Source organism: Bos taurus, chromosome 3 (genome assembly GCF_002263795.3).
Source record: "Bos taurus isolate L1 Dominette 01449 registration number 42190680 breed Hereford chromosome 3, ARS-UCD2.0, whole genome shotgun sequence".
Classification (NCBI taxonomy): Eukaryota; Metazoa; Chordata; class Mammalia; order Artiodactyla; family Bovidae; genus Bos; species Bos taurus.
Window position 1 is genome coordinate 1,269,455 of NC_037330.1, and position 14,405 is coordinate 1,283,859.

The window sequence follows — 14,405 nt, forward strand, 5'->3', positions numbered from 1 at the left end:
GTGTGCAAGAGGCGGGTGAGGGTGGGGGAGGAGCCAGCGTGCTTACAGGGACCCTGGGGCTCCTGAGAGCACCTGCTGGAAAAAAGAAGTTGGAAGGCTTAGGGGAGTAGTGTGGGAATACGTGAAGCATCCAGAATACCAATACGACAACTTCAGAGAAACTCAAACAATATGAAAACACTTGGAAAATGGTTTAATGATGTTTTACAACAGAAATGAACTGTACAGTTACAGTAAGTTTAATATATATAAAAAATTACAGCAGACAAATGCATCTACACAAAATCTACCATTTCATTCTGATTCACTGTCACCTACACAAGCTTTCCCAAGCCTATAGAGCCCCTGCAGGCAGCCTCAGGAAGGGGATCCTATAAAGGGCACTTTTAAAGAGACAGCACCGCTCATGTTCCCCACCACCTCCTCAGGCCTCAGGAGGTACCAGCTAATTCCCCCAAAAGAGAAGTTGCTTGTGTTTCGGGTTTTCAAAACCAAGAAAAAGTGTTTCCCAAGGGCCCAGATAATGAGGTCCTGAACTCCAAGTTATCAGTTGATTCTTATGAAATATTCCTATCAGAGGGGAAATGGCTAACTAGGTATGCTGGGACAGTGAGGCTATACGATAGCCACCCAGACTGTAGTTATCTAAGCAGAAATGTAGAAGGACTCCCAATAAACTACTTATGAATTGTCACTGCCTCATTAAAGTTGCTGGACAATTTTGGAAAAAAATCATTTACACCACATCTTAAGTTTCCACAAAAGAGAACTCAAACTCACATTTTAAAGTTAAGTACATAAAACAAAAAGTTTGGGGAGACCAAGGAGTCAATTTCCCCTTGTATTCCTCCCTTGACAACAGTGGAAAAACACCCCTGAATCAATATTAAAAAAAAAAAAAGGCAAGAAAAGAGAAAGGTGGTAAAGTTAAGATATTTAAAGACAGAGAGAAAGAAAACAGCTTTAGAAAAACATGATCACTGTCTTCTTAAAACAAAATGGAATCCCAGTTGGGATTGGTAATCAGCAAATATTCAATCCAAATTGAACCCAGTGGAAGTTTATTACTGAATATTATGTACACTCAGAACTTTTTTGTTTTCTTTTTTATTATGAACACCTAGGCAGTGAAAACTGTTATGTTAATACATACAGAGACACACCCCAAACATACAAAAATACTATTATTCAAACTACTAAGAATAGGACAGTTATTTTCATGCTATGACTTTAAGAGCATTACACTGAAACAAGAAATGACTTTTTTTTTTTAATATCCCAGAAATATACCAAAATATACATCTAAGCTTTGGAATTACTGAGGTTAGACTAATGCAAGTGCTGGGTAATCGTACTTAATACACAAGTCTAAGGTTCTGCAGGAAAGAAATTATCTTTGGTATCTGCATCAGGCTAATATTATTAACATTTGGATTTTGCTTTGGGATAGAGCTTGTATGACCCTAAAACCAAATCCCCCCCTTCCCCAATCAACTGAGATTAAAAAGATCCATGTAAAAAGTTCCTTCATTTGCAACCCCCCACCCCCCAAGTTAAAAAGTCACAGGCATCTACCTAGCACAAAAGGTTGTGAAATACACTGCATAGTCGCACAGTGGTGCTGCAAAAGGAAACAAGTTACAATGAGGAGAAATGGAAAGCTCGATAATCATTCTGCATGTTTTCTCACAAACAGGACAGCCACTTCCAAGCAGTTCCAGTAAAGGAAAAGAGAGAAAAGGCTCAGAAGGGCAACTTGGCGTGTATTCACCCGCCAGCACCGCCCCAGAGGTTAAAGCACCCAGCAGAGCAGCCAATCCTGCACCAGTGTCTTCAATTTCCCCCACTCTGTGGAGTCCATGGGTGCCCAGCAGCACCCCAACCATCCTAGTCCCTCTGCTAAACCCCCGTGGTGACCACGACTGTTGTAGGGGTGGATCACCGTGGTAACTATAGGGTGTGTTATCATGGTGATGGGCTTCAGTCCACTGTTTTGGAAAATCTGAAATGCCAATTTATTCCATGGCATGTTCACAAGCTGGCAAGAGTCAAGGCTACTGAGCATCTGCCTCTGTAAACCTGGAACGTGGAAAACAGACCCCCTGCCCTTCCAATACCGTCAGAGGCCCCACCTCCCCGCCCCGGCCCCCTCCTCTTAAATGCCAGGACGCCACAGACTGGATTGATGCTGAAGACTTCCCTTTTCTTTGGTTTTTTTGTTTGTTTTGAGTTTATACAATCATTAGAAAATCTTTGGTTTTGGCTGGAAATTTTAAAAATGAAGCAAAACAACACAAAGAAACCACCCTCCCCTGGCTTATAGCAGCAGTAGTAAGACCTGGCAAAGCTTTTTTTTTTTCAACATCGGGGGTGGGAATTGAAGGTTGGGAACTACATTCAAAGAAAAGGTGAAGGGCTGGAGATGCAGCTTCTAGACAGCCCAATGGATATAAGATTGTCAAATAATAATAATAATATTAATAATAATAAAAACTTAAATATTTGGATTTTTTTTGGTCATGTCAAAGGAAAAAAGTGAAATGTATATGCAGCAGTCAGGTTAAAGGAGCCTTTGGTGTGTCTTCCCTTCCACCCAAAGTCCTGAAAATAAGCAGAACCCTGAGGCCTCACAGGGGAAGGGGATGACCTCTCCCTACCAGGGAGAAGGCAAGTACAGGAGGTGATGTGTGGCCAGCAGTCAGAGATGTGGTGGGGGCTGGGGGTGTGGGGAGGGCTGGCCAGCCCCTAAGGGCAGGGTGGCGGGGAACAGATGTTAAAGAGTCCTGGGAAGACCCCTTGCAACAAAAAGAAAGAGACGATTGCAATTTGCCCTCAGCTTGCAGTAGCTTTTAAAGCAGCAACGTTCAGAGGCTTTGGGAAGTCCCACCCTAGGCTACAGGTCCCATGATGCTATAGGCCAGAGTTCAACATTACTCAGAAGAGGGAGGGCAGACTTGGCAACTCTGTAGGGGTTAGAGAAAGTTAAAGCATGTTACTCAGTCACGAGTTAGAAATGAGGTATACAATAGCTCCTGGATTTGTGGTGGGCAGAAACCCCCCACACTTACTCACCTCGTTTCTGCTATCACCACAGCTGCAGGGACTGAACTACAGTCTAATGTAGGGGAGGGCATTTCCTTGGAATGAAACCTCCTGTGGACTGAGCAATGCACACAGGCCCCCTCAAGCAAAGGTAAGAAGCTGGAAGAAGTCGGTCTCTCCCTTTTACCTGCACTCAGGGGAGACACACTATTTACGCTCTCAAAAGCCAATGTTACAACAAAGTCTTAGGCTCTCTCCTTCTCCCACTCTGAACTGTTTGCAGTTTTAAACACAACCAGGCTGGTCCACTCTCCTCTCAGAAAGTCTACGCCTTACGGAGAACGTGTAGGATCAGAACCAAAGACGTTCTGATTGTAGGCACCTCCAGCTGCCTACAACCACAGCCTTTCCTAACAGGACTGTCATTCTGCTTCTCAAAGTGCTTTCCCTTCCTGTGCTATTGTTCAGACTTAGAGACCCTTTGGGACCAGGTAGGAGCACAGAGTCTTCTCTCCCCTTGGCTCTGCCCTTTTCAATTCAAAGGAGATCCCAATTTTAAAGAAGTGTTTGGATGTCTTATCCTGGAAACAACACTGTACCCAACTGTCTGCCTGCAGACTTCTTATATCACGCGAGAGAGCTCGATGTCACTGCCAAGTCACGAAAGAAGCCTTAAGCTGCTTTTGTGAGGTTGTGGCTGGCTCAAAACAATGATGAACAAGTAAACAAACCAAGCTCGGGGGAACTTTGCATCACACTTCAATGTTTTGCTTGCTTTTTTTTATAGAAAATTAGTTTTGGGGTCTGAACCTTCTGACAGTGTCCTGGGTTTGAACTAGAAGGTGACCCTGGGTGGCGCGGTCCTGTACAGAATGGGCTGATTCAGGGTCAGAAAGGATCATTACGGGACCGGCCCTGCCCTGCCCACCCTCGGAGCTTCGCTTCCGCGACAGCGGAGGTCTGTCACGTATGGTCTGTCTTCCCACAACTGTTTCAAGTGATGTTATCTTTAATAGTCCTGTTACCTGCTTCCTGACCTATCTAGTACTTTGAAAAGTCACATAATATTAATATCACTTTTATATAATGCCAGAATAGGATTACTGGTAAAGCTGTCATAAAGTTCTGCAACCTGATCATTTTTTGATAGAATATGAAGAACAATAAATTTCTTTTCCCTCTCCCATTTTCTGTGTCTTATCAATAGTAAACCCAAACAATGAATTACTCAAGTCTCCAGAGCCCATACGTAGAAACATTCTGTAACAATACAGCTCTACGGAAGAATAAAAGAAGGTCTTTCGGGTCTTCATGTACTCTTGCTCTTAAAAATGCTTATTCTTTACGAGTGACAGAACAACTAAATAGCATCTGAACTCACACTGGTGGTACTTGTTCTCACTGTAAGTGTTGGATAAAGGGAAATAAAAGACTCCTACTCCTATCTTTTGCCACACTCTCTCTAAATTTCCCAGCAATTCCAAGAATATCACTGCCACACTGAGCAACTCTATGCATCTTTACAGAACCAGCAGAGTGAAACTAAATAAATCTCTTTCCCAAAGCTAGGATGACCAACAAGACTTCCTTCAAAAGTGGAGATTATAGAGGCGGAAGAAGAGAGGGGAGAGGAAAAGTAGAGAGACAAATGTAAAGCTTTTTCCAAATTTCAGCTTTTTCTCCTTATTTCTGCTGCTTGTGTGGAAAACATAAGAATAAACAATGCAGTGTCTTTGGTATCCAAACGGAACCCCACTTAGGTTCTGTGAGAAGGGTCACCTACTGAAAAATAGCCTTTCTGGACACAGAGTCTATATCTGAACTTGGGAAGCCAAGAAAGTCTGTCCCACACTCTGGCCAGAAAGGGCTCTTAACTGTTCCTAAACCACATCATTTCTCATTCAAGGCAGCCCACCAAGAACAATACTTTCGGCAGTCTCACTAACCGGTCTCTAAAGGTCACACCATCACACGTGTCGGGTGAGCTGGTTGGCTTTCAACTTCTTGATCTGGTTTTCTTCTGTTTGCATTTTTGGTCAAGACAGAATTCGCCTTTATATGAGAAAAGGAAGTGAGGTTTTAAACTGCTGTGCTACCTGCACAACATTCAATAATGTGACAGAGGGTGACAAAAAAATGTTTTACTTTAATTTCCTAAGATGCATCAACCACTCATTTCTCTTTTCCTCTCCAAATTAAAGGGTGTTGTCTAATTCTGTCTCTATTTCTCAACTACATACCCCAACATTCACACATTAATCCTTCTCTTAAGCTCTTGCTACATGAGAGGTAATGAATCATCAGAAGAGCCTGGCAGGGTCTGGGGGGCCCAGGCAGCCATAGGAAGGGATGGAAATGCCTCGAGGACCCTGAACTGGATAATGAATGTGTAACCTGCAAGCCACCACACACTGCACTGCAGCCCAGACCTTAGAGAGGCCAAACCCCAAACCCAAACACAGGGATGATCAAGTTTCCTTTGGCAAGACAGAGATAAGGAAACACACACACACACACACACACACGCAATGCAATGTTTTCCTTCTAACATAATCACCTTCTTCTCTTCCCCCCACCCCTCCCTAACCCTATAAACTGTAACCTATAAACAGGATCCCAAATACATATAGCATCAGTCATGTTTATCAATCATAATAAACATTAGTTCCACTAAATGCTACAGCTAGAATTATTTCCACTATTTATAAAGTTTTTCCTTTTTATTTATTTGGTTTTTAGTTTAAACCAGCTCTGTAACAATGCTAAGCTATGCTGAGGTATTTTATGAAGGTGCCAGAAGCTAGCTGTTACCCACCAGCATTATCCTCACGGATTAAGGTATCACCATTCAAAGTGAAAAGGAAGAGAGGAAAGGAGATCCAGATTACAGAATAACATAAAATCCACGAATGTTTACTGCTTTAAGCAAAGGCTGAGGGTAGAAGAGCCTACACATGGAACTGCTTCATGAATAAGGATGTTCAGAAGAAAGCAACTTCACAAATCATATGGAAATCTGGGTATAAACTGGAAAACTGAGAAAAGACATATTCCCTGCCCTCTGGCTGGATCCTTTCAAATATCTTACTGAAAATTTCAGGGGTGTCCCATTTAAGTTCTTTAGATTAAGAAAAGTATATGGTAGAACAGGATTAGTATTAGTTTTTAATGGTGAAAGCAATTTATTTATCCTATTTTTGTCCAAGTTCATATTTGTACTGTGTGCATAGATGGCCAGGGCTGCAATTAAACTAAATGCTTTTCACACACACATACAAAAAGGAACTCGCAATGGTTATGATCAACTGAATCCATCAATTCTTGCCCATTTGAGTCAGCTCCCTGTCCATTCTCTCTCGTTTCTTCCTATTGTAATGATTTCACTTTTCTCTTGGTAAAAGTTTTGTGAGGGTGATATGGTTTGGGAACAACTTTAGACTATGAACTACAAAGAGTTTATTTTGTAAGCCAAGTGTTTATTATATACTAATTGCAATGTTTACTATCAGGATCTACAACTTTAAAAATCTACATTAATTTCCTGTATTTGCAAACGTATCCAGCTTTCCCAGCAATTTAAATAGAAAATTTAACGTTAAAGATTGGGCTGAATTTAAATATTGTGTCAAGCAAGTATCTGTGCTTCTGCATAATATATAGACACGGTTCTCTCCCACCTTCTCTCCCACCAAATAAATGAGGGGTAATAGAACAAAATAACGTAAGAGAGAGGTATATGTGCTTTTCTTCCCGACGATGGATGAACTGTGTAGAATAAATTGGCAAGATAATCTCACTAAAAATCTTTTAATTAATCTTATTTTCCCTTTTAGAAAATGCTAATTTCTAATAATGCTACCATGAAGTACAAATCAGTATGGCCCTAAACAAAATCAAAGTTGGATGCCTTTGGTTCCGTTTCTCTAGTAATAAGTTGGGCAAACTGGGATGGTATTGATCTTTCTTAACAAATAAATAAAAGAAAGTATGTTTTATATCAAGTCATAAATGGATAGGAACAATTTTTTTTTTTAATTCTAAAAGACTGCCTATATAACTTCAGAAACATTTAAACTAACATAGCACTCAACATATTTCTTAACTCAAGAACAATAATACTGTTCTTCTGAGAAGCCCTTTTCTAGGTCTTTCTCCTCTGTCCTTTAGATTTATACAGGGTACAAAGAAAGTTTATAACCAAACTGCCCTGCCTGTGATAAGCAGGATTGAGGCAATTACATTCATCACTCCCCAGGCAGGGCCCATTACCATGGGCAAATATAGTATCACTATAAATGCATTTGGAATTAGTCTTTGGCTTAATATGTGTTAACCAAATTCAGGAATAAAATAAAACCTGGATAAAGATTAAGGGGAAAACAAAGAAGGACCACAATGAACTGTGATGACCTACCTGGTCTTTTCTCTTAGAAGCGCAGAAACTCTACCAAACATTTCTTTTTGGCCAAATGGACTCCTTAATTTCCAGACTCTCCCATATAAGGTGGCTAAAAGTTAAGTCTGAGTACCTTAGCTTAGGAGATTCAAAGCATTTCTTGAGATGATAAAAAAGATGATACAAAGTAAAAAAGGACTAAAGGCTGAGTCATCAAGCAATATGGTCAGTAGACAATCTAGGGATGATGACGGGGATTCAATTTTAAGTTAAACACCCATCAACAAGCTGTTTTAGTGTTTCATGTATACATTTCACAACTTGTTTCTTAAATAAGAGAATAAAAGAAAAATTCTAAGAGTTACCTTTGTCTAAAGGATATATTTCTTCTTTCGAACACAGGTTTTTATGCTGGTTTTAAGTTTATCCTCACAAAGTGATCCACACTCATACCCACACAAAGGCAGAATCCCTTTATCCCAAACTGATTAGAGACTACAGACAGGGCAGGGAATAGAAGACCATTGTACTGACACTTAAAGCTTAGTATCTTTTTCTTAATATGAAAGTCTATTGGTGATCTTATTTCAGAGAGGGAGTATTTCTGAGCCACACGGGGAAACAAACACACACGGCCTTTCCTTGCTCCTCCTCCTAATCCACTGGGCTTGAGTCCCTTGGGACTCAACACTTCCTTTGGTAGCGATTTGGGAAATGAATGCTACAACCTCTAACCCAGTCTGGTGGGTATCAGCATTTTCCTCCCTGAATCCTTCCTCCTAACCTACCACTCCCAAGGGAGGGACCATCCCTGTGGGCAGCTACAGTATAACTGACAGCCCTAAAATCATCTGCACAGACTAAAATTAGAGACGTCAACTCAGGAAAAGGTTAAATTCAACTACATCAGAGAAACAGAGGGATGAAGAGGAGAACAATTAGTAACTGACACTGCCATTCTATTTACACACCAAACTACATAAACTACTTAAAAAATCAAGTTAATGTCTGCCCAGAGGATATTACAATTTACCAACATAAAAGATTAAAACAAGCAGCAACTTTTATATAAAATTAATAAAGACAAATGAAAAAAAGAAATTGTCAGTAGCATCTATCTCCTCAATGTGTCTGAACTGCACGATATAAACTAGTCCATTAGTACAGCAGCTTGCTAAAAATTGACTTTGGTTCAAGCTTAGTTAAAAAAAAAACAACATTAAAAAAACATACCACACATAATAACGGTGGATGGACATTTGTTATCGTTTCCCTGCTTGCAGTTCACTGATTTTAGAGGGATTTTAGGAAGGTGAAGGGTACTTTGTGAAATAAAATGGGAAGACAAAAGAAACAGAAGAAAAATTAACAAGGGAACTAAAACGTTTCTGGCCTTTTAATATTAATATGCCTGTCTCCAACTTGAATGATCACAAACAAAAACACACACTGTGTCTGTATCACTGCCTTTCCCAACACTGAGACAAATACACAGAATTCAAGCTCCCTCGTGGACACAAGCAGAGCAAGAAGAAGAAAAATCACCTGTAAGCTCTCTCTCAGCCCCAAGCTTGGAAGGGGAAAAAAGTGCAGTCATGGAACCACTGGAGATGTACACAAGCACCCACAGATGCCAGGCGGGAACCTTTAATTCCAATAAGAAGGGAGCTCAAATGAGCTGCATTGCAGCGATCCAGTCTTTGGGAATTTTTTTGGATACAGATACTATAATAACAGAACACTGACAAAAAGGGAAATCCAATCTCCAGGTTACCCTTCCTGGAGAAGGGAAACCATTCCTATTCATCTCCTTCCATAAACATTTCCTTTTCATGGGCTCATTGACATCGTCTAGAAACACCCTGAAAACAATTATAGAAGCTAACTGCCTTCTACAATGAATAAAGAGATGTGTATTGCCATTTAGACCTACCTAGCAGGAGCATCACTAACAAACCAAGAAGACACGTGAGGTGTGTACAAAGTTCCTGCTCAAAGTCTTTCAAAGGTTCAACAGATCCCATATCTGGCTAATTAGTGCCTTCTCCAGTCAGAGAACCAAGGAGAGTATCAGGGTTAGAGGAACCGATAAGCCATCTACTGAAAAGGAAGTCTGTGGCTGGAGGAAAACGTGGTAACCTCACACTCTTCTCATCACACCTCTTTGGGTGATCCAAACCAATGAAAAACAGTCTAGTAGAGTTCCTTCAATAAACAAAAGAAGGGAAAAGGTTCCCAGTTTCATTTTCTTCTTTGCCAAGTAAGTTAAAGGAAGTTTGGATGAAAAACTTCCACAAAGTGGAAAAAACAAAACAAACACACCGACAGTAGGAGCATTTCAGGAGATAAGAAATCAGGAGAACCACCAAGTCAGGTGTCTGCAGTAGTCTTTGCTCTTTGGAACCAAATCCTGCCCTGCAACATGCACAGCCGTTTCCATTCAAAGTAGCAGAAAGCAGCACTGTGGCACCACAGGATCTGGGCCTCAGGTCAATGATCTGGGGTGAGTGAGAGCTACAGTTCAGCAGGAATTCCTTCCTACACAAAAGTGCTCCAAAGGCACCACCTGATGCGGGGGAGGGGGCGTGTGTGGAGTGGGAGTGTTTGCACACACTGCCTTCAGCTTCTGCACCAAGCCTCTTGCATAAGTGGCAAAAGAAAATAATTTTCTAGCACCTCTGTAAGAGTCATCAAGGATAAGGAAACCGGCAAGAACATTCCCCGCAGTTAAGAGCGTAAGTCCCCCCTCACCCTAAAGCCCTCCCACCCCACAGTGTGGGAGCTCGCTGAAACAGGATCCAGGAGCGAGAGATAAACATGTCCAAACTATATATATATATATATATATATAAAACAATAACAACAATAACAATAGAGATACAGTAATACAGGCCTGCCTAAATTGTACCAGTTAAGAAAGGAACCCCCAACACAATTGATATGATTATAAACACCTTGTTATGACTTAATGGCCTGTACAACAGACCCATAGAAATGATTTTTTTTAAAGAAAAAGAAATTTAGACAAACAAGAAATCCCCTTCCTATGTCGGAATTGGTAACCCACCTTAACTCGTCATCATGACTGCTGGAAATGATAAGTAGTCCTTTCACTTATTTTTTTGTTTGTTTTTGACTTTTTGTTTCTGCCTTTTTTTTTTTTTTTTAAATTTTTGGTTAGAAAGTTCTCCAATCCATGAAGCAATCCTGAAAAGACAGTGTTTTATTAAAAAATTAGGCAAATTTGCTGTCCCATCTCCATCTCTTTTTTCCGCCGTGTGTTTTCTCTCTTCTCTCCCTCCTCTCCCTTGCCCTCGCAACATGGCAACAGGAAGTCCATCACATGTTTCAGTCTCTGCCAGCAGCGCCGCGCGGCCCAGCTCACTGCGCCTTGGAGGCGGTGGTGGTGGTGGAGGCAGCCCCGCTGGCAGAGGCCACAGTGAAGAGAGAGTTCTGGATAGACTCAGCTGAGGTGGAGGTGGCATGAAGGCTGGCTACAGGTCCAGAATTCCCTGCAGAGGTTGCAGCGGCAGAGACCAAGCTAACTGGATTGCTGGTGAGCAGAGAGAGGTTCTGAGGGGTCAGGAAGAGAGGGGCGGTCACGATGTTGGGGGCTCCTCCTGCGTTGGCGAATACCAGGTTCCCAGTCGCGTCCAGTGACGTTATTGGCAGAGAGCCACCAGAAGCAAGAGCTACAGACAAACCCCCGGAACAGGCAGGAAGGAGAGTGTTAGTACCAGCCTGGAGAAGACCAAGAACGCATCAAACGTCCTAAGCGCTCCTACAACCCCGATGAAAAAAGTTTATCCCTTAGCTGAATTTTTCCCCTTAATCACAGTGCTATAATTTACCAACCAAAGATTACTTATAATTTTAAAAGAGCCTAGAGGACTGAAAACTCTAATGAGCATGAACAGGATAGGAGAGAAGAGAATCAGAGTTATATTTTTACCTTGAAATCTCAACTTATTTCATCTACCCAGAAATATTTGTTAAATCCAATAATTTTGATTTAATGAAAATTACTGACTAAAGTAACTCCATTCAAAAGACTATTTTTTCCTGTATCTGAAAACCCCCAACAATCCCCTCACCCATATAATCACACCCTCACATGTATATCTGAGGGTTTTTCCTAGTGGCATTAAAATTTTGATTTCTTACATAATTAAAAAAAGCAAGAGGAACTGAGGGAATGTCCCTGACTTTGGACACGATCACACAATGAGTACAGAACAGTGAGTCCGGGTGCAGCTTGGCATTCTCTGAGACCCCAGGCTTAGGGGCATAGTCCAGTTCGGTACTCAGCTGTGTCTTTTTAGCATCACCACAGACCAGAGACACATTGTAATGCAAGAGAAAAAGTGATTTACCACAAATCTTACTCCAAAAAGAAATCATTTTATAACAAAAGCTTTACAGATCTAACCAGGAAGCAATTTCACATATGATTTAGTCAATGAGAAAGTCAATATAATGTAAGGTAATCTAGGTGGTATTTTGGATTTGTTTGGAACTAACTGCCCACAGTATACTGTAGAGATATCATCCATGAAACACTAATCCTAAATGAAGTTTAGCAGTTTAAAAACTGTTTTTGGCTCCAAGAACTCTCATTTAAGCACGAATTATTTTAAGAAAAAATTCTGAGATTAGTATAGTGATGTCTCAAAGTGTTTCCTTGAGTCACATAACAGCAAGCATCTTCAAACATGAAGCTCAAATACTAAACAAAGCAGCCTCTTCAATATATAGAATGAGTGGACTTAGACTCATTTTAGACTGGATAGCATGCTAAGGCCAAAAGGGACACATCTGGGCTTGGGAAAGAGATGTTAAAATCCAAGAGAATCTAAGCTCTATAATGATGAGGAAATATAGATGGCAGAACCCAACAAGAATTAGAAGTACTCCTGTAGGCTGCATGCTGCCCTCCAACATTAATTTGTTACAGAGCCTTCCAGTACATGGCTCTTGAGGGTGAGGATGGGGACCGGGGAGTTTTACTTGGTTAAGCTTGCCTGGGGATGGTTCTTGGATGACTATTTAGATAAATTTAGGAAGAAATACCTCCAAGCCTATATTGTAAGAAGATAAATAGTAGCATAAAAGTGCCGGTTTCTTTTTCTGGTTTTCTGCCACCCTGTGCAGCCGGCAGGATGTTAGTTCCCTGACCAGGGATGGAACCCGCGTCCCCTGTGGTGGAAGCGCAGTTTTATCCGCTGGATCGCCAGGCAAGTACCATCCTGGTTTCTTAATACACCACACTAAGCATATTTCCTATTCTTACAAACTGACACCTATATTTTTCTTACAAAGCTTTTTATAGGAACACATTCCTGGTCCTCAGGGTAGTCAGCATTATCAATTCAACTATCTCTTCATGTCACTTTCATCTCTAGCAAAGCAGACTTCCTCCATCTAAGAAAAGAAAGAGAAAGCTCAAGTAAGGGAAACAATTCTACTGACCTTGAATAGTTGCCAGTGTACTGTTGCTCATCAGAGCTGGGCTGAGAGCACCACCAAGGGTTCCCGGATTGAGACTGAGTAAGGCACCTCTGAAAGACCAGAAGAGCAGAGACATTACTACAACGCAGACACATGTGTCAATCTGACAACATACCCAAGGGGACAAGAAAAAGGAAAATACAGGTGGGAAGTATACGGGAACATGTGTTATTCTTTTTATACTCTTTACATGGTGCTTCCAAGTTACTGCTTTCCTTGATGCTCACTTATACAAAGCAAAGCACGGTTATGGTCCACACAAAATGTAAAACTTACAGTCATTTTGACTCTCTGAGTTACTCTGTTCTCTTTTTTCCAAAGCAAGAGAAAAAAATGACAGAGAATAGAATATATTTACAACTAATTCTTATTTTTTTGATGATATAAACTCTAGTCCAACCTCAATCAATGTCCCTGTGCTACTACAGAGCAACCTATTTCAAAGAGATTATGGCTTTAAAGGTTTTCTGTTTTGCATTTAAGATAGTGTTGAAAAGTATTCCCTATGAGTAACTCTAGGGATGACCTCCGAGTTGTTTCTCAGATGTAAACAGGTAAGAAAGCACCTTACCCAGCTGCAAACTGTGAGGGTGCCATCAGGCCTGGGTTTAGTCCTGCAGCAGCAGCCATGGCAGCGAGACTGGCATTTGCTGGCAACTGGGCAGCTCCTTGGAGGGCGGCAGCTGCTGCTGTTTGCAACCCTGATGCTGTCACCATCACCTGGCTGGTCCCAAGAGGAGAGGACAGAGGAGCAGAGGTGGTCTGTGTGGTGCTGGTCTCGCTGGCGCTGGACGCCTCGGAGGTGGCGGCTGAGGCGGAAGGGGAGGGGCTCAGGGCGGGGGAGGTGACCGCCGAGGGGGCCGGAGGCGCCGTGGAAATCACGGTTGCAGTGTTGTTGGCGGTGGTATCTGTAGTGCCTGAGAGAGAATCACACCGGACAGTGACCTTCTGGAACAGTTTTTGGAAGGATGGTTGCTTTATTCAGCCATACTCTAGATTCAGCTGCATCATCTACCATCCAGTAACATGTCTTTTTCTATTAAACTCGTTCAGTGTTTCTATGGAAATTAACCACAAAAACAAACATTGTAAGAACCAAAGCCATGAATCCTACTTTAAGAGGCGACAGTAATAAAGTAACCCTGAAACAGAGAACATGGCTTTTCAATTCCAATTTCCTATTAAAAAAAAAAAAAAATCACAGAAGCTCTAACTATAGAACACAACTGCTCTGGAGAAGATAAGTATAAGAAAAAAATCCAAGCTTCTGAAAAGCATTTTCATTTAGAAATCTGCTTAGTCTCTTTAGAAAAATCAAAACAAAGTAATGAAATCAAGAAAAAGATGTATATTTTTCTAAAATAAATATTAATAACATTTACAGAAATAGTACAAAAATAACTAAAGGCATATGTCTAGAAGTATAAAAGACTTCAGAAATGATATAAGAACTACACAA

At 41.2% G+C, this 14,405-nt stretch overlaps 1 protein-coding gene across 8 annotated transcripts in view; it reads right to left on the reverse strand.

Annotated features, from left to right (window-relative positions):
- Nucleotides 1-172: 172 nt before the first annotated feature.
- POU2F1 (POU class 2 homeobox 1) overlaps nt 173-14,405 on the reverse strand; it is a 212,383-nt gene continuing 198,150 nt past the window's right edge. For 5 of the 8 annotated variants that reach the window (XM_015461135.3, XM_005203424.5, XM_005203427.5 and 2 more), the window contains 3 exons: nt 13,518-13,863; nt 12,908-12,996; nt 10,644-11,130 (listed from right to left, as the gene is read on the reverse strand). In XM_015461135.3, coding sequence (XP_015316621.2) covers nt 10,820-11,130; nt 12,908-12,996; nt 13,518-13,863 — 746 coding nt within the window. In that variant the 3' untranslated portion in view covers nt 10,644-10,819. 8 annotated transcript variants of the gene reach the window in all.